Here is an 18,908-nt window from a genome sequence, read left to right as displayed (position 1 = left end):
CTAGGAGACGTTGATAAAACATTCCACTATTGTGGTTTAACTGGATCTCCCTGAATGATTAACCGGTACAAACGCGGCGAGCGGGGAATCCCTTGTTTTTAGATGTCCTGTTTTTTTTGGCCTTGGGGGAGATGTAAAGTTTATTATCAGTGCAATGTTCCTGTCTGGGTTATATTACACGTTATTGCTCTGTGTCTCCGAGTTGCCATGGGGATGTCATCATTTCCTGATGAGGAAATATTTTATGTTTCAATCTCGGGTCGTGATTAAAGCGGACCTCCGACCAAACGGCTAAATATACAGGATGGGTAAAAGAGAGGTTTAGAGAGTGACGTCAGCAGGACAGGGTCCGGGGGAGTCGCCCGGGTTCTTCATACGCTGGCATACGCGCCCGCTTAGCTCACATATATACCTTATATTTTAATTTATACCGTTAGGTTAAGGTTCACGTCTATCACAAAAATGTGCCCTTTCCCTACACGCACTGAAACGCGTTGCCCTTTTAGCAGAAATGCGGATGTGCCATTAGCTGTGTATGGCACACCCCATGCATTTGCAAACGCAAGCATTCTCAAAGATGCCAAACCGCATGGTGTCGCAGCACAATGAAGTTCAGTGGGATATATTTTTGGACTTCCTTTCCGCGTTTCGCGTGCATAGGGGCAAATTAATGGACTACACTGCACGCCACACGCAGAAACGCCCGCGTTTTGGTCGCCCCTGTAGGTGTGAACCAAGCCTTATTGTCCAATCACATTTGTGGACTGCGTTAATGCACCAACTAGGGTTGCCACCTGTTTAGGATTCACCTGGACAGTCCGGGTTTGGAATCATGTGTCCGGGTTTCAGTTATTCAAACTGGACTGTAGCTGCCCACGCTCCAGGGGCCCATGCAGCCACCCTGTCACACCTGGATAGGAGGGGCGGTGGGGGCATCACTTCTCTCCTTGGGGCACTCAAAGGTATCTCAGAGCTTTTACAATGCTATAGTGCAGGGATATGCAATTAGTGGACCTCCAGCTGTTGCAAAACTACAAGTCCCATCATGCCTCTGCCTCTGGGTGTCATGCTTGTGGCTGTCAGAGTCTTGCTATGCCTCATGGGACTTGTAGTTCTGCAACAGCTGGAGGTCCGCTAATTGCATATCCCTGCTATAGTGTATACTACAAAAAAAATAGCTGTGCAACGCTAAAGTGTTCGTTGGCAACCCAAGCACCAACGTTAAAGTGTTACTAAACCCCGGACTCTGCATTCACCATATCTGCTCTCCCACAGTACACAGAACATGGAAATGCAATTATTTTAGTAAATATAAACTGATCAATACCTTTTTTTCATCAGCTGTATATAGCAATCATGTGACTTCTATCTCTTCCTAGTAAAGCTTGTAGGAGGAGTTTTCATTTCTCCCACGATTGTCCTATAAGGATCCAGGACCCCTGACTCTATGTCTGATTGGCCTTGTGCTGATCACATGCACCCTCCCAATTAGTGATGGGCTTTATGTTCAGGTCGAACATGAGTTCGACTCGAACATTGGCTGTTTGCCCATTTGCCGAATAGCGAACAATTTGGGGTGTTCGCGGCAAATTCGTAAGCCGCGGAACACCCTTTAAAAGTCTATGGGAGAAATCAATAGTGCTAATTTCAAAGGATAATATGCAAGTTATTGTCATAAAAAGGGTTTGGGGACCCGGGTCCTGCCCCAGGGGACATGTATCAATGCAAAAAAAAGTTTTAAAAACTGCCGTTTTTTCGGGAGCAGTGATTTTAATAATGCTTAAAGTCAAACAATAAAAGTGAAATATTCCGTTAAATTTCGTACCTGGGGGGGTGTCTATAGTATGCCTGTAAAGGGGCGCATGTTTCCCGTGCTTAGAACAGTCCGAGAGCAAAATGACATTTCTAAAGGAAAATAAAAGTAATTTAAAACTACTCGCGGCTATTAATGAATTGTCTGGTTTCTGCAGTACACATAAAAGTCATTGAAAAAAACAGCATGGGATTCCACCACAGTCCATTACCAGGCCCTTTGAGTCTGCTATGAATATTAAGGGGAACCCCGAACCAAAATTGAAAAAAAAAATGTGTGGGGGTCCCCCAAATTCCATACCAGGCCCTTCAGGTCTGGTATGGATATTAAGGGGAATCCCGCACCAAAATTTAAAAAAAAATGGCGTGGGGGTCCCCCCCAAAATCCATACCAGACCTGAAGGGTCTGGTATGGATTTTAAGGGGAACCCCGTGCCAAAATTTTTAAAAAAATAACGTGGGCGTCCCCCTAAAAATCCATACCAGACCCTTATCTGAGCACGCAACCTGGCGGGCCGCAGGAAAAGAGGGGGGGATGAGAGAGTGCCCCCCCTCCTGAACCGTACTAGGCCACATGCCCTCAACATGGGTTTTAAGGGGAACCCCGCGCCAAATTTTTTTAAAAAATGACGTGGGGTCCCCCTAAAAATCCATACCAGACCCTTATCCGAGCACGCAACCTGGCAGGCCGCAGGAAAAGAGGGGGGGACAAAAGAGTGCCCCCCCTCCTGAACTGTACCAGGCCACATGCCCTCAACATGGGGAGGATGTCCCCATGTTGATGGGGACAAGGGCCCTGATCCCCACAACCCTTGCCCGGTGGTTGAGGGGGTCTGCGGGTGGGGGGCTTATCGGAATCTGGAAGCCCCTTTTAACAAGGGGACCACCAGATCCCACCCCCCCCCCATGTGATTTGGTGATTGGGTACAAATGTACCCCTACCGTTTCACAAAAAAAGTGTCAAAAATGTTAAAATTGACAATTCCTTTATTAATGTCTTCTTCTTTCCCCACTTCTTCTTCCATCTTCTTCTGGTGAAAGATGTAAACAGGACTGTAAGCTAACTATTTTATTTAGTGACAGGAGCTTTGACTGGCCTTCAGAGAGCTTTAACAAAGCCTGTCTGAAGCCTTGTTTTTAAGCAAGTATAAACTAGCCCTTAGTGTATTGGGGTCCTATTTAAAATGACCGCCCCCAGCTCCCTCTGAAAAAGCAATCCACCTCTAGTCACTTTTCAGATGGGTGGTAGAGCACTAAGGGTGCCACACTAAAGCTCGGTGCACATATATGCGAATTGGCTGCGCTTTTAACCGCATCCTATACGCATAACATGTAAACCAGGCCGGCTTTCAATAGAGGTGGTTCACATATATAAAGGCTGGTTGCAGTGCAAATTTTAAAAGGATCCTGTGCTTCCTTCAATCTGGTTCACGTGCGATTTTAGTGTCAAATTCGCACTTAAATCGACCAGTGCACAAAGCAAGGTCCATAAAGACATGGAAGAGTGGGTTTGGGATGGAGGAACTTGACTGGCCTACACAGAGTCCTGACCTCATCCCAATAGAACACCGTGGCGATGAATTAGAACGTAGACTGCGAGCCAGGCCTTCTCGTCCAACAGCAACAGGTTGGCACACGCGCATTACCGCAACCTGATTCAAAACTGTGTGTCAACCACCAATACAAAGTACAACTAAAGTTTTCTTTTTAATGATTTAGTTAGGCTAAATAGGCATAGATGGAGAAATCTAACTAGACTACGTCTGTATGTTATCGTAAAATAGTGTCAGCATTTTTTTGTGTTGTTTTCGTTGTCCGGAGTTGCGTCTAAATTTCCGTTTTGGGATGTTAAACGAGAGGGCGAAATACAGCTGTGGTGTCTGTGGTTAGCCGGGATCTACAAAGCGTTGTCAGCCCATGTATTCAATTATCTCACACTTGTGTACGGCGCTTGTTTGTGGGTGATGTCATCGCCTTGGAGGGTAAAGGTCATCAGACATCATCTTTTTTTTTTTTTTAAAGCACTGATGAAACTATCGAGCTGCAGCTTTGATAAATTAGGATCTACTACTGTGAAAATAATTTCCTCCTTGTAGCAGGTTGATTGAGTCAAGTGGTCCTGCGTGACTCACTTTTCCAGAGACGAATAATGTTTGCTGGCGGTGTAGCGTGAAACTGCACTTAATGATCTTCAGACGTTACGTGCTGCTTGGTTTTCATCGCCTAAACAGAAGGTGTCCACATGTCATCGCTTCCATCGCAAATTGGAAAAATTAGGAGTTTATTATTTCATTTAGAGCGGGTGGAGCCATGCAAATTATTCCTTTACCCCATTGGTCAACTGAGCCCCAAGAACCTTCATATAGAGCCAACTTTCCTTACATTTTTGTATCTCAGAGGAACCCTTGAAATAATGTTAAGGTATCAGAGGACTCCAGATAAAAAAATGTCATATACTGTATAGACCAGACTTTCTCAACCTTTTCAACATGGAGGAACCCTTGAAATAACCTTTCGGTCTCAGGGAACCCCTGTTAAAAATTGCTATATCTACAACTCATGATACATCAGTGGGATGGTCAATGGAAGAGTGCTCCTTACATATGTGGTCTTGGGGAAGAATTCCCCCCCCCCCCACAGATAGCTAAAAAGATCATTGGTGTCACTGGTAACTTATCTGAGAGGCAAAAATTGGTCATTGTTTAAGGAACCCCTAGCAACCATTGGAGGAACCCTTGTTGAGAAACCCTGGTATAGACAATGTACATTGGGGTAAACAGTAAGCTGTGGAAGTGATATTCCTATAGAGCAGTGGTGTCCAAACTGTGGCCTGTGAACTGGATGTCGTCCTTTGCCTGCCTTATCCAGCCCTTGAGGCACCATTCCTCCCACTGACACCAATGATGGGGCACTATTCCTCCCACGAATACCAATGATGGGGTACTATTCCTCATATTGACACCAATTATGGATCACTATTCCCCCCACTGATACCAATGATGAGGCACTATTCCTCCCACTGATACCAATGATGAGGAACTATTCTTCCCACTGATACCAATAATGGGGCACTATTTCTCCCCTAGATACCAATTATGGGACACCATTCCTCCCACTGATACCAATGATGGAGCCTCCCACTGTTACCAATGATGGAGCACCATTCCTCCCATACCAATGACGGACCACTATTCCTCCCACTGATACCAATGATGGGGCACCATTCCTCCCATACCAATGACGGACCACTATTCCTCCCACTGATACCAATGATGGAGCACCATTCCTCCCATACCAATGACGGACCACTATTCCTCCCACTGATACCAATGATGGGGCACTATTCCTTCCACTGATACCAATGATGGAGCACCATTCCTCCCATACCAATGACGGACCACTATTCCTCCCATTGATACCAATGATGGGGCACTATTCCTCCCACTGATACCAATGATGGAGCACCATTCCTCCCATACCAATGACGGACCACTATTCCTCCCATTGATACCAATGATGGGACACTATTCCTCTCACTGATACCAATGATGGGGCACTATTCCTCCCACTGATACCAATGATGGGGCACTATTCCTCCCACTAACACCAAAGATGGGGCACTATTCTTTCCACTATTTCCAATGATGGGGCACTATTTCTCCCCTAAATACCAACAATATAGCACCATTTCCCCCACTGATACCAACAATGGGGTACTATTCCACCCACTAAAACCAAGGAAGAGGCACCCTTTACTTCCACTGATGGGGAGTTTTCAATTCCCACTGGACAAAGTCTGGCCCCCTAAAGCCTGAAGGACAGTTAACTGGCCCTTTGTTTGGAAAGTTTGGAGATCCCTGCTATAGAGTATTGGACACCCAGATAATTTCATAACACCCCCATGCTCTATAGAACCGAATTATTTTCAGTACTAATCTTAGCATGAAAGAATAATAATGTTGATGGACAGAAAGGAAAGCCAGACAGTAAAAATGGTGGTGGTTTATGACAATTCGGAAGGGCCCCTTTACACTGGTCTTCAGTTGGAAAGGTGACCCCTTAAATTGTTGGTCATTGGAAGAAAGGCCCCCTTACATGGGTGATCAGTGGAGAAGGCTCCCCTTCCATTGGTGGTTCATGGGAGAGGCCCATCCTTATGTTAGTGGGCAGTGGGAAAGGGGCCCTTTACTTGACTGGTCAGTGAGAGAGACCTCAGTGGGTGAGGAACCCCCTTACATGGGCATCAGTGGGAGAAGGGTGCCTTTACATGGGTTACCAGTGGCAGAAAGGCCTCCCTTACATGGACTGGACGGTCAATGAGAGAAGGTTTCCCTTACATTCTTATCAGTGGGAGAGGGGCCACCTTACATGGGTGGTCAGTGAAAGAAGGACCCCCTTACCCTTGTGGACAGGGGTGAAGGGCTGCTTACATGCCTGGTCAGTGGGTGAAGGGCCCACCTACATGGTGGTCAGTAGGAGAAAAGCCCCCTACATTGCCAGCCAGTGGGATAAATGTCCCCTTATATTGGTGGTCAGTGGAAAAGTGCCCCTTTAGAATGGTGGTAGAGCAAAGAATTAGCAGTCAGAATGCCCCTTACATTGGGGGATATTTGTTAGAAGGCTCTTCCATTGGTGATCAGTAGTAAAGTGCCCCCCAAACATTGGTGGTAATTGGGGGAAGGGTCCCTTTACATTGGTTGGCTAGTGGCAAGAGGTCCTCCATTACAAGGGTCAGTGGGGGCCTCCTTACATTGTTGGTCAGCAGGAGGAATGTGCCCTTATATTGATCAGTTGAAACTGCCCTATTACATTGGTGGTGGTAAAAAGAGTGCCTAGTTAGATTGGTGGTCAGAATGCCCCTTACGCTGTGGGGCTAGTGGAAAAAAGGTTCTTACAGTGGTGATCGGTGGTAAAGTGCCACTCAGTATTGTCCCAGTATCTTGATGGTCAATGAGAAAATGTATTTACTTATTTATGTATTTATTTATTTATTATGTGTACAGGTCTACCCGTCATCCTATCCAAAGAAGTAGAGTCGGTCCTCGTAGGTGCTGCCATTCTTGGTGCATGTGCTTCCAGTGATTTCTCTTCTATCCAGGTATGTCTTTCCTCAATTGAATGGGCTGCCCAATGCACTAATTTTGTGACAAAGTAGTGCTTATACTTTCTTTTATCTATAAATGCAACTGCACCAGAATGGATCGTTTTTTGTTAGTATGTGTTCTGCTGCATTAAACGCATGTGCCTTAAGGAACCTCAAGGCATGTTATGGTGCGGTGCCTTTAGGAATGTAGGGAGTAAGGGAGGGTTATAGACCGGAGCCAATGAACCTACCAGCATGTCTTTGGAGTGTGGGAGGAAACCAGAGTACCCAATGGAAACCCACACAGGCACATGGAGAACATGCAAACTGCAAGCAGACAGTGTCGTGGTTGCATAGGCAGGCGCACAGGGTGTGCCGAATGTGCCTGGGCACACCCTAATCACCCTGTTAAGCGTAGCTTTGTGTTTGCTATGCTTCAGTATGTGAATGAACAGGAAGCTCCTCAGCGTGGAGCACTTCCCATTCATTCACTGTCCAGTACAGCTAAAGCTGCAGAGAAAGGGACTGGGGGGGATCTCTGTCCTCAGTCCCTTACGCTGTCTTGAATGTGCGAAAACAGACCCCCTGATATATCACCAAAGCTCCACAAAAGGGCTCATAAAAAAAAAATTGTAAAAAAATATATTGAAAAATAATTTTAAAAAATTATATAAATAATAAAAAAATAAAAAACTGCTGACAAGACCATCCACTACTCTACTGACACCAACCTCTGCCTTACTGACACCATCCACTGATGTGTGTTTGAGCTTTGGGGTGCACGCCCTAATGCAAAAGGCTGCGCACACCTATGCGTGGTTGGGATTTGAACTGATGACCCCAGTGCTGCCAGGTGGAAGTGCCAACCACTTATAGCCACTGTACTGCCGACTAATGTGCCCTACTCATTCCAAACAGACAGAAATGAGGGGGATAGGGAGAGTTTCGGGAACTTGTGGAGGCAAAAAAAAAAAAAACTCAGTAAGAAACATGACATGACAAATAGATTACAGGGTCATTAAGTAGTGGATGTATATGGATTTTTTGGGGGAAGAATAGGGCCACATGGCACACTGCGTTTTCTATGACGCCTTTTCTCCTTACAGGAGTTTAGCTGCAGAAAAACGCTGTTAAAATCAGTTTTTATCTTTTTTTGCATGCACGTTAATGCGCGTTCACATGTCTGCCAAAATGCATTCTATTGGCCAGAAGGTTTTAATTTATTCTGGTTATGAGAATGTATCTCCAAATATCACCTAAACCATCCTCTCCAATCCTCCCAAATCCTCACAAGACCTCCTGCTCTCAAGCTCCATTGTCTGCTCCTCCCATGCTTGTCTTCAGGACTTCTCCAGAGCCTCTCCCATCCTCTGGAACTCTTTACCTCAACCTGTCCAGCCATCTCCTACTCCTAGCTGCCTTCAGACGATTCCTGAAAACTCATCTCTTCAGGGAAGCCTATCATGCCTCCAACTAATCTCTTATCACTTCCATCAGCTCATTCCCCACAGTTACAACTCTTTTGTACCACTTGCCCCACCCTATTAGATTGTAAGCTCTTCTAAGCAGGGCCCTCTTAACCCATTGTATTTTATTGTATTGTAACTGTGTTGTCTCCCTTAAATTCCTTTAACTGTTGGCGCTATATAAATCCTGTATAACTATAATAGTAATAATTAACGCGCAAACGTGCATAATCATGTCTAGCGTTGAGGCTCGTTTATGTGCGATTAGGCGCTTTTGTGTTTTTTATGCCTAAAAGCTCCTCTCCTGAATGCGACTTTGTTTTTTTTTATTTATTTTTTTTGTTCCTTCCTTTAAGTGCCCCTGCCTCTAAACTCCTGTAAATGCCTTTAGTATGCATGGACACCAAAGGCGTCCATTAGGGACACAGGGGCGCCGACCCCCTAATCCATGCGCCCAGCCCCTAATCTCCAATGCCCGAACACATGGAATTCAATGTGGGTTTTTTTTTTTTGAAGCACGTGATTAGAGCCGGAGGCTCCAATTGGCTTAAAAAAGTGTGGGCTTGGGGCGCAGAGCACTGCGCCTCGAGCCCACCCACTTGTGTGACATTAGCAAATTAATATTCGCTAATGTCTTCCTGCTTCTCCACCCGGCCAATCTGGAAGCTGGTGCTGAGACTCTATTGGCCGGGAGTCATAGGATGGGCCTCAGGACCCGCCTCCTGTTCGGCCGGGAGACGAAGCAACGGCCCCGGCAGCAGCAGTCTTTTCTAGGGGCAGCAGTGCACCGCCATCTCGTCCTCCTCCCCGCACCTCTACCGCAGTATAAGGTAAGGCAATGTATCGCACAGGGTGCGGGGGATGACGGTAGTGTGAGAGGATCGCCGCCTATCGACAGGGGGATGTAGTGCCAGTGGATCAGAGCTTTGATCGATCGATCGACAAAATTTTGACCACCAGCCACCACTGATGGACACATAGGCTAACATCGATGGGCGTCTAGAGGCAGAGAAAAGAAAAAAAAAAGCTCAAACACCTGTAAAAGCAGCTCAAGTGTATATGAGCCCTAAGGAAAGTGCCTGATGAAGAGTTTGAACCTCCTCTGCACAGAAACAAACCAACGTGCTTAGTAGACAGCCTATTATGGCTGTACAGTAGAGACATTGTATGGAAACTCATTGACCTATCTCCCAGCTAGAGTCGTGTCCATACCTCCTTAGAAATAGATTCTTCTGAAAATTGGCTTTACTAAAATAACTCCACAGGTTGTGTTAAACCGATTGACGCGGAGGGTATTTTATGTGTGACAGGTCCTCTTTATGGGGGGATCAACCTTTCAACTATGTTAATAAAAAAAAGATGTTCCGTTCTGATTTTCCTCCTGGGATAACGCCACACTTTTTCCTTAGATCGTTTGTAACCGATCGCCTCCGACTGTTGAGTCAACGTTAACGCGCTCCTGTTTTTTTGTTTAACCGCAGTATATTTACGGAGGAAGATTGTGAATTAGACCTGGAGACTCTTTCCATTCTAGAGCCACTCGGCAGCCTCTGTAAAGTCATTTTGCAGCTGTTCGGCCTGGAGGTGACTCAGAGGGAAGTTTGCTGTGAATTCGGCTCAGGTTCGATGTAATTGGAAGCTGTAAAAACACACAAGAAGGGAACGGCTGAATGTATTGTGTTTTTGGGCAAGAGAGAAAAATGAGGGCATGGCACAGCGACTTAGATTGATTGTGGGCCCCCAGCTATGGGGTCACTTCATAGAATTGTAGGAGACACCTTGCTACGGTTTCTGCGTGGTTTGCCACTCCCTCCCCCAGCCTCATCTTCTTTTTGGGCATGAGTGTGCAGAGACCCCATTTACTGAGCTGTAAGCATTGGTAGAAAAAGTGTTACCTATCCTTTAGAATTGTAACAGTTGTCTAGGGGAACGGGAAACACCATGAAAAAAGTTTTCAAAATTTTATAGGCTAGCTGTATTTGTATACATGTCAACTAAAAAACTCATTAATGGCAACAGCCAAAGGTTTTTTCATGGGCTCCACACAAATGTTTCACTTCTAACAGGGCCAACCAACTCAGGGACCCTACATAAGTCAAGCTGCCACAGACAATCTCCCACAAGGATCAGGTTAGCCAAGTAGTTGTGATGGTGGTTGACTGATGGTAGCGTCAACCACCAGGTGAACCACCTGGTTAAGTTGGACCCTGTGGGGGATTATCTGTGGCAGCTTGACTTGTGGAGGGTCCTTGATCCTTGAGTTGGTTGGTTGGTGGATAGGAATCACCACGAAAAAAGTTTGGAAACCTTTATTGTCCTGAAGAAGGGGGAGAATGCCCAAAACACATTAGCTGTATTTTGTATAGCTGTCAACTAAAAAAACTCAGGAATGGGAGCAGCCAAAGGCTTTGAGATCTTTTTTATGGTGCTCCACACAACTGTTACATGTCTAATAGATCCAACCAACTCAGGGACCCTACATAGGTCGAGCTGCCAAAGACAATCTCCCACAAGGTCCAGCTTAGCCAACTGGTTGAGATGGTGGTTGACTGATGATAGAGTCAAACACCATGTCAACCACCTGGTTAAGTTGAACCTTGTGGGAGATTTTCTGTAGCAGCTTGACTTGTGGAGGGTTCTTGATCCTTGAGTGGGTTGGTTGGTGGATGGGATACACCACGAAAAAGTTTTCCAAACATTATAGCCCTGAAGAAGGGGGGAGTACACCCGAAATGCTGCATTTGTATACCTGTCAAACGAAAAAACTCACGAATAGTAACAGCCAAAAGTTTGGAGACATTTTTCATGGTGCTCCACACAACTGTTACACTTCTAACAGGACCGGACTAGCCAACCGACTCAGGGACCCTAAAAAAATCGAGCTGCCAAATACAGTCTCCCACTAGGTCCAGCTTAGCCAAGTGGTTGAGATAGTGGTTGACCAATGGAAGAGTCAACCACCTGGTTAAGGTCGACCTTGTGGGGGATTGTCTGTGGCAGCTTGATTTGTGGATTTGTGTCCTTGATCCTCAAGTTGGTTGGTTGGTGGATGGGAAACACGAAAACTTTATAGTTCTAAAGAAGGGAGGAAAATACCTGAAACATGTAAACTGCATTTGTATACCTGTCACCCAAAAAAACTCAGGAATGGGAACAGTCAGAGATTTGAAGACCTTTTTCATGGTGCTCCACACAACTGTTACACTTCTAATGCCGCGTACACACGGTCGGACTTTCCGGCGGACTTGGTCCGGCGGACCAGAGTGTGCCGGACAATCCGCCCGTGTGTAGGCGCCAGCGGACTTTTCCGGCGGACTTTTTCCCCAAAGTCCGCCGGACCAAGATTTGAAACCTGTTTTAAATTTATCCGCCGGACTCAGTTTCGGGCGGAAAGTCCGCTCGTCTGTGTGCTGGTCCGACGGAAAGTCCGCTCGTGTGTATGCTGGTCCGACGGACCAGATACGACGCGAGGGCAGGGTATTGCATCTCGCGCTCGCTGCAATAGGAAAAACAGATTTTCCTATTGCGGTGAGCGCGGGGCATACCAGGCCCTTAGGTCTGGTATGGATTATAAAGGGGAACCCCCTACGCCGAAAAAACGGCGTGGGGTCCCCCCTAAAATCCATACCAGACCCCAATCCGAGCACACAGCCCGCCCCCTAATGATGTCACAGTCCCTGGGCATGCTGGGACTGTGACGTTTTAGGGGGCGTGGTCACCGGGGTCTCCGCCTATATAAGTCACAACGGTGCCCTCAGAGAGCAGTCCAGCCGGAGAGAGAGTCGTGTCAACATCTGGAGAAGAGAAGAGGGAAGAAGCCAAGAAGCCCAGAAGCCTGGACCTCTGCTGGCAAGAGAGCTACCTGAAGACAGCAGAGGAGCCGGCCGAAGAACTGGAACACCGGGAGAAGAGAGCGGAGAAGAACCAACCGGACGCCGGGAGAAGAGGAACTGGAGGAACCCCCGAAGCCGGAGGAAGACCCCCCCCGGAGCTGTTTAATAAATTATTTTAAAAACCTGTGTAGTTTGTTTTATTATTGACACTTTTTCCCTAGGTGAATGGGTAGGGGTACCATGTACCCCATACTCATTCACATAGGGTGGGGGGGCGGGATCTGGGGGCCCTCTTATTAAAGGGGGCTCCCGGATTCCGATAAGCCCCCCGCCCGCAGACCCCGACAACCAACGGCCAGGGTTGTCGGGAAGAGGCCCTTGTCCTCATCAACATGGGGACAAGGTGCTTTGGGGGGGGGGCCCCGCAGGGCGCCCCCCTCCCTCAAAGCACCCCCCCATGTTGAGGGCATGCGGCCTGGTACGGTTTAGGAGGGGGGGGCGCTCGCTCGTCCCCACCCCCTTTCCTGACCGGCCGGGCTGCATGCTCGGATCGGGGTCTGGTATGGATCTTTGGGGGAACCCCACGCCATTTTTTTCGGCGTAGGGGGTTCCCCTTTATAATCTATACCAGACCTAAGGGCCTGGTATGCCCCGCGACGGGGCTCGCAAGGTGTCAATCTTGCCGATAAAAGCGGCAAGATTGATTTCCTTTTCTAGTCCCGTCGCACATGAGTCACGTTCAAAATGAACGGACTTGTCCGTGTGTGGGCAAGTCCGTTCATTCTGAAAGTCCGCCGTACCTCTGGCGAAAGTCCGTCGGAAAGACGGGCGGACTTAGCCCGCCGGAAAGTCCGACCGTGTGTAGGTAGCATAAGAGGACCAACCAAGCAACTCAGGGACCCTCCACAAGTCAAGCTGCCACAGACAATCTCCTACTAGGTCCAGCTTAGCCAGGTGGTTGACTGATGATAGAGTCAGCCAGCATGTCAACCACATGGCTAAGTTGGACCTTGTGGGAGATTGTCTGTGGCAGCTTGATTTGTCGAGAGTTCTTGAGTTAGTGGGTTGGGTGGTCACTTCTGTCATAAAGTCTCAACGTAACTCTGTGCCGGTGTCTTGTCGAATACAGTCCCCTATCCAGAAGTGTCCGCCCTGTACTGCGCAGGCGCAGTACGTTGGACAAACGAGACGCCGAAAGTCTCCGAAGTTCAACAGCTGATCGTCAGCTGTACACGGCGCCTGCGCATTTATTCTTACCCTATGTCCAGGATCATTCCCTACTATCCAAGTGGACATAGAGTTAGAATAAATAGTTGCCGAGCGCAGCGAGGCTGTGCCCGAAGCGTGGCGAGCGAAGCGAGCCCGCGAGGGGCCCTCTTACACAGCCATCGCTAACAGGTGCCCGAGCGCCGTGTACAGCTGATGGTCAGCTGATCAACTTCGGACATTTTCGGCATCTCCTGCTGCTCCGTACTGCGCAGGCGCTGCGCCTGCGCAGTACGGGGCGGACACTATCTGATAGGAGGACACTATATGTCAGAACACCGGGACTAAGTTACAGCACTCTGGCCCAGCCAATTAAGCTGGCAAAAAATCTCTAAACCCAAAAGACCAAGTGAAGATGGAAGTGCCAGAAGGAGACCGAGATGACACGGGCGGCCTCTCTTGTATCTCCAGCCCAAGCGACCCTGAAAGTGAACAGAGGGTGCAAACAGACAGGAGGAACATAAGTGACAGAGGATGTCATTTTCAGAACCCTGAACTAGAAATACCAACCAGAAGATCCAGCGAAACGTGTCAGTCGAGGAGTCAGCAGGAGAATCAGCAGAAGTTTAAGGGGCACTCTGGCTTGTCCTTAAGTTAAGGATAACCAAGTTTACCAATGTTGTGAGCAGGCATGTAGCAGGACCACGCATGGAAGCAAGCAGCTGCATCAGCATGCAAGGCAGGCACTCAACAATGGCATGGAGCCAAATCGGAGGCAGAAGCAAAGTCACAGATCAAGTCAAGGTCAGTAACAAGCGGGCAGTGAAGAACCAAATTAGGAGCCGATTCAAGGCCAGGGATGGAGCCAAGATCAAGAGCGAGTAGAACAGAAGTACAGAGCAGGATCCAAATCTGTTCAGGAAGAAACCAGGTCAATCATTTGCAGAACACAATTCATGGAGCAAGGAACTCTCTGAAGACCAATCAGCACTCAACGTCCCTTAAATAAGCTGTATGGCACCAATGCTGCCTCTGGGTATGCATGAACGTTCGTGCACAACCACATGCATCCTTGCAAATTGCTAACTTTCATGCGCATGCACATGTTTTTGAGCCAGCTGGCTAATAGGAATTCCCTGAGTAGTAAGTATACTGAACATACTTGCGCATAATAGCCAAAGCTCCCAAGGACCCCATATTTTGTTATTGGTTTATTTCCACTTTGAGGAACACAATGCTCTCCCCTCTCCCCTGCCTACTAACTGGACAGTGAAAGAGCAGAAGCAGATTATTGAGATCATCTCTCTGTCACTCTGCTCTCTCCTGCTATTAACATGATCCTTGTCAGCACATTTGCAAAAATCACACCTGATTGTCTCCCAGTCCTGCTCCTCCCTCTTCCAGTCTGAGTTCTGCTGCACAGGGCAAGAAGCTATCAGATCAAATTCAGATACTTACACTAGTTACAATAAAACAAAAATAAATCTCATGCCTTTACAGCCCTTAATGGCGAGTCTATAGGCTTGGGGGGTGTGGTGGATGGACTTCACAATCACATGACCACAGTGATTGGCTGTCACAGAGAGCTACAGCCCCCCCCCCCCCCCCCCCCAAGCAGCTCCCCTGATTAGTATATAGGGCCAATCATGCTGCAGTGAATCCCTGAGTACAATTTATCTCCCAACTTGTCAGGATCCCTGATTTACTTCTGTAATTAGGACTGTCACAGGACTGGGTACGTGGCATGAGTCACCCCAAATTCTGTACATTGCCCCGGGCCACAGCTATTCAGAATGTATAATTATTATTGCACACATGTCTTCTACGCTCACCTTCACATAATTATCTCAATAGAAGGAAACATAATGTACTTTTAGTTGACAAGTTAAAACCCAACTCCAGCCAAAACTTTGTAACAGATACAGCGAGGAAGGGTTTAGTTATTATTGGTGTAGATTGGGGAGATTTCACTTCACTTCAGTGGCGGCTGGTGCTCAAAATTTTTTGGGGGCACAAACAAACTGAAAAGTTCTGAAAAAAAAACATCAAACGCAGCCACTGTGCCCATCAAATGCAGCCACTGTGCCCATCAAACGCAGCCACTGTGCCCATTAAATGTAGCCACTGTGCCATCGAACGCAGCCACTGTGCCATCAAACGTAGCCACTGTGCCCATGAAATGCAGCCATTGCCCCATCAAATGCAGCCACTGTGCCAATCAAATGCAGCCACTGTGCCATCAAACGCAGCCACTGTGCCCATCAAACGCTGCCACTGTGCCCTATCAAATGCAGCCACTGTGCCCATCAAATGCAGCCACTGTGCCAATCAAATGCAGCCACTGTGCCCATCAAATGCAGCCACTGTGCCCATGAAATGCAGCCACTGTGCCAATCAAATGCAGCCACTGTGCCCATCAAACGCAGCCACCGTGCCCATCAAATGCAGCTACTGTGCCCATCAATTGCAGCCACTGTGCTCATCAAATGCAGCCATTGCGCCATCAAATGCCGTCACTGTGCCCATCAATTGCAGCCACTGCGCCCATCAAATGCTCCCACTGTGCCCATCAAATGCTGCCCTTTTTAAAATGTCACCTTTGAATGAACTAATCCTTTAAATTTAGCCCCCTTTCCCCATAACAGAGGGGGGGGGCATTTTTAATTGTTGATGGGAAAGAGCTTACTGTGGGAAAGAACTGCATTGTGTGGTTACTTTGTTGTTTGGAACTATGAGTCAGGTTACTTTCCTCTGTACAAAGTTGGGTCTGCACTTTAAGGCTCGGTTTCCACTAGTGTGACTTGTCATGCGACTTCGGACTGCAAAGTTGCATGACAAGTCATACCCCATGATTTCCAATGAGTACCATTCATATCTGTGCGACTTCATTTTGCAGCGACTTCAAATTAGTCCCTGCACTACTTTGGTCCCACTTTGATGCGACTAGAGGTACATAGACCTCAAGAATACACAGACATTGTTTCAAGTCGCATCAAAATCACGGCAAAATCGCGCAACTTTCAGGTCGCAATAGTGGAAACCTTGCCTAAAACTTTTTTCACTCCTATTGGTCAGAGCTGGGACAAGGTTATCTTGAGCCCACGGCGAACATGCCAAATTGCGCCCCCCCCCATATGTTTAATTGTGTTAGCAAAAATCCCCCCCACCCCAATTTTCTTTTAGCACTAATCGGCAAGCTCCGCTCCTAAGCATTAATCTCCCCCTTCCCCCAGCACAAATCCCCCCCCCCCCCCGCAAAAAAAACTTCCCTCTGCTAGCACAAATCCTACCCCTAACATTTCCCCTTAGAGCCCAAATCCTCTCCCCCCACTCCAAATCCCTCCCTCCTAAAACAAATACCCCCCCCCCCATTCATCCCTACTAGCTTAAACCCCCCCTCGCAAAAAAAATTCTGCTCCTAGCACCAACCCCCCCCCCCCCCCCTACACGATATTACCTTTTCCAGCACAAACCCTCTTCACCCATCCCCCCTTCCAACACATATCTCCCCAAATCACCACTCCTAGCACACCTCCCCAAATTTACCCTCCTAGAACAATTCTTACCCCCCTGCCACCCCCCAAATTCCCCCTCCCAACACAAATTTCCTCCCCCCAATCTTCTAGTGGTGCCCCCCCACCTCACATCATACCACAGTGTCACGGGCAGCCGTCCCTCCTGCCCTCCCTTTGACCTATTGACTGCTATTGGTAGGCCAAAACATTTTTGGAAGGTACGAGTAGTAAGCTATTTATTTTACATAATAGCTTTTTGGTTGCAGTGCTGCTCAATGATTCTGCAGTAATCTCTATATAATTGGTGGTGTTAGATTGATGTTATGCAATCGCTCGTTACTTTGTGTCATTTGATAGTTCTGCAATAGGCATTAAAGTTCATTTCGTTCTGCCACAAAGTCACAAGTTCAGATGTAACTAACAGGTCAGGAATAGTCCTCCATGATGAACTTTTTGGTATAGCGAGTTACATGTTCTCCCTAATGTCAATTGAACGGGGTTCTTCAAAGTGCAAGAATATGGTACACAGGACCGGGACAAGGGGTGGGCAGAAGGGACGGCTGCCCTGGGTGCAATGGTATGCTGTAGGGATGGGGGGGGCGCCTTCTTCTGTTACAAGGGACAGGAGTAGTGACAGTGGCAGTGATTTTGACAAGCAAGTGACTGCTGGGTGTAGGATCCCTAAGCTTGCACATAATGAACCAAGTGGGGGCGCAGTTTGGAGACTTTGCCCTAGGTGCTGGATGACCTTGTCCCTGCACTGATGGTACATACCATTGGGGTGACCGGCCTGTATGCGTTGCTTGATTTGCAGATGCTTGTAATGTTGGGGGGACAGCTCAGGATGAAAGGGTGGTCGTTGTGTCCTCCATGTTTCCCTCCTTGTTGGGCGCCAAGCAAGGGCCACATGAGAGGCCTACCCTGGGGTGGGTTCTTCTGGGCTATGCACCTTGTAGAGGGTCACTCTACTACACATGGGGCACCTTTGCTTTGTGCCGTCTTCATTAATGCCCATCACTGCCACCCATCAGTGCCCATCACTGCCACCCATCAGTGCCCATCACTGCCAGCTATCAGTGCCACCTATCAATGCCCTTCAGTGCCACCCACCAGTGCCACCTATCAGTGCCCACCAGTGCCACCTCATCAGTGCCCACCAGTGCCGCTTATTAGTGCCCATCGGTGCCGCCTTATCAGTGCCCATCAATGCAGCCTATCGGTGCCCATCAGTGCAGCCTATCAGTGTAGCTTCATCAGCGTACAACAATGAAGGAGAAAAATTACCTGTTTGCAAAATGTATTAACAAAATATAAAACGGTTTTGTATTTTTTTTTTTTTAATCTCGGTCTGTTTTAATTTTTTTAACAAAAAATAAAAAACCCAGAGGTGATCAAATACCACCAAAAGAAAGCTCTATTTGTGGGGGAAAAAAATGATAAAAATTTCATTTGGGTACAGTGTAGTATGACAGCGCAATTGTGGTTCAAAGAGTGACAGCGCTGAAAGCTGAAAATTGGTCTGGGCAGGAGGGGGGTTTGGGTGCCCAGTAAGCAAGTGGTTAAGCCACTCTAACCTGTATACACAATCAGCGCTGCCTCCTATTGTAGTATCCCCCTGGGTGTGTGATTTATAAAAATAAATGCTGCAAATACCCAATTTCACTGCTGAGATTGTGATCACATGATTGGCCAGCTTTCTCCTTTCCTCCTCTGAGAGATGCAGGGGGCGGGGCCAAGATTCCTCTTCTGATGTCAGTCTGGAGGGGAGGAGGAGAGGAGGAGAGAGCTGACTGGTCATGTGATCGCAATCTCGGCTCTTAAATGAGGTATTTACAGCATTTATGTTTATGAATCAAATCATTCACAGAGGGGGACACTGGAATAGGAGGCAGTGTTGATGGTGTATACAGGTTAGTGTAATGAGAGCAGCAGAAGGGGGGAGGGGCGGCTCACATACAGACAGAGGGGGGAGGGGGGAGGAGGACACAGGAGC

The 18,908-nt window shown here is 47.6% G+C and overlaps 1 protein-coding gene across 3 annotated transcripts in view; it reads left to right on the top strand.

The window, feature by feature from the left end:
• Positions 1-18,908, top strand: part of FGGY (FGGY carbohydrate kinase domain containing) — a 319,083-nt gene that overhangs the window by 262,475 nt on the left and 37,700 nt on the right. For all 3 annotated transcript variants that reach the window (XM_073593859.1, XM_073593858.1, XM_073593857.1), the window contains exon 14: positions 6,816-6,910. In XM_073593859.1, coding sequence (XP_073449960.1) covers positions 6,816-6,910 — 95 coding nt within the window. The remainder of the gene's footprint in view (positions 1-6,815; positions 6,911-18,908) is intronic.

The sequence above is a fragment of the Aquarana catesbeiana genome, linkage group LG07, assembly GCF_042186555.1.
Source record: "Aquarana catesbeiana isolate 2022-GZ linkage group LG07, ASM4218655v1, whole genome shotgun sequence".
NCBI lineage: Eukaryota > Metazoa > Chordata > Amphibia > Anura > Ranidae > Aquarana > Aquarana catesbeiana.
This window is presented reverse-complemented; position numbering and strand designations above follow the sequence as displayed.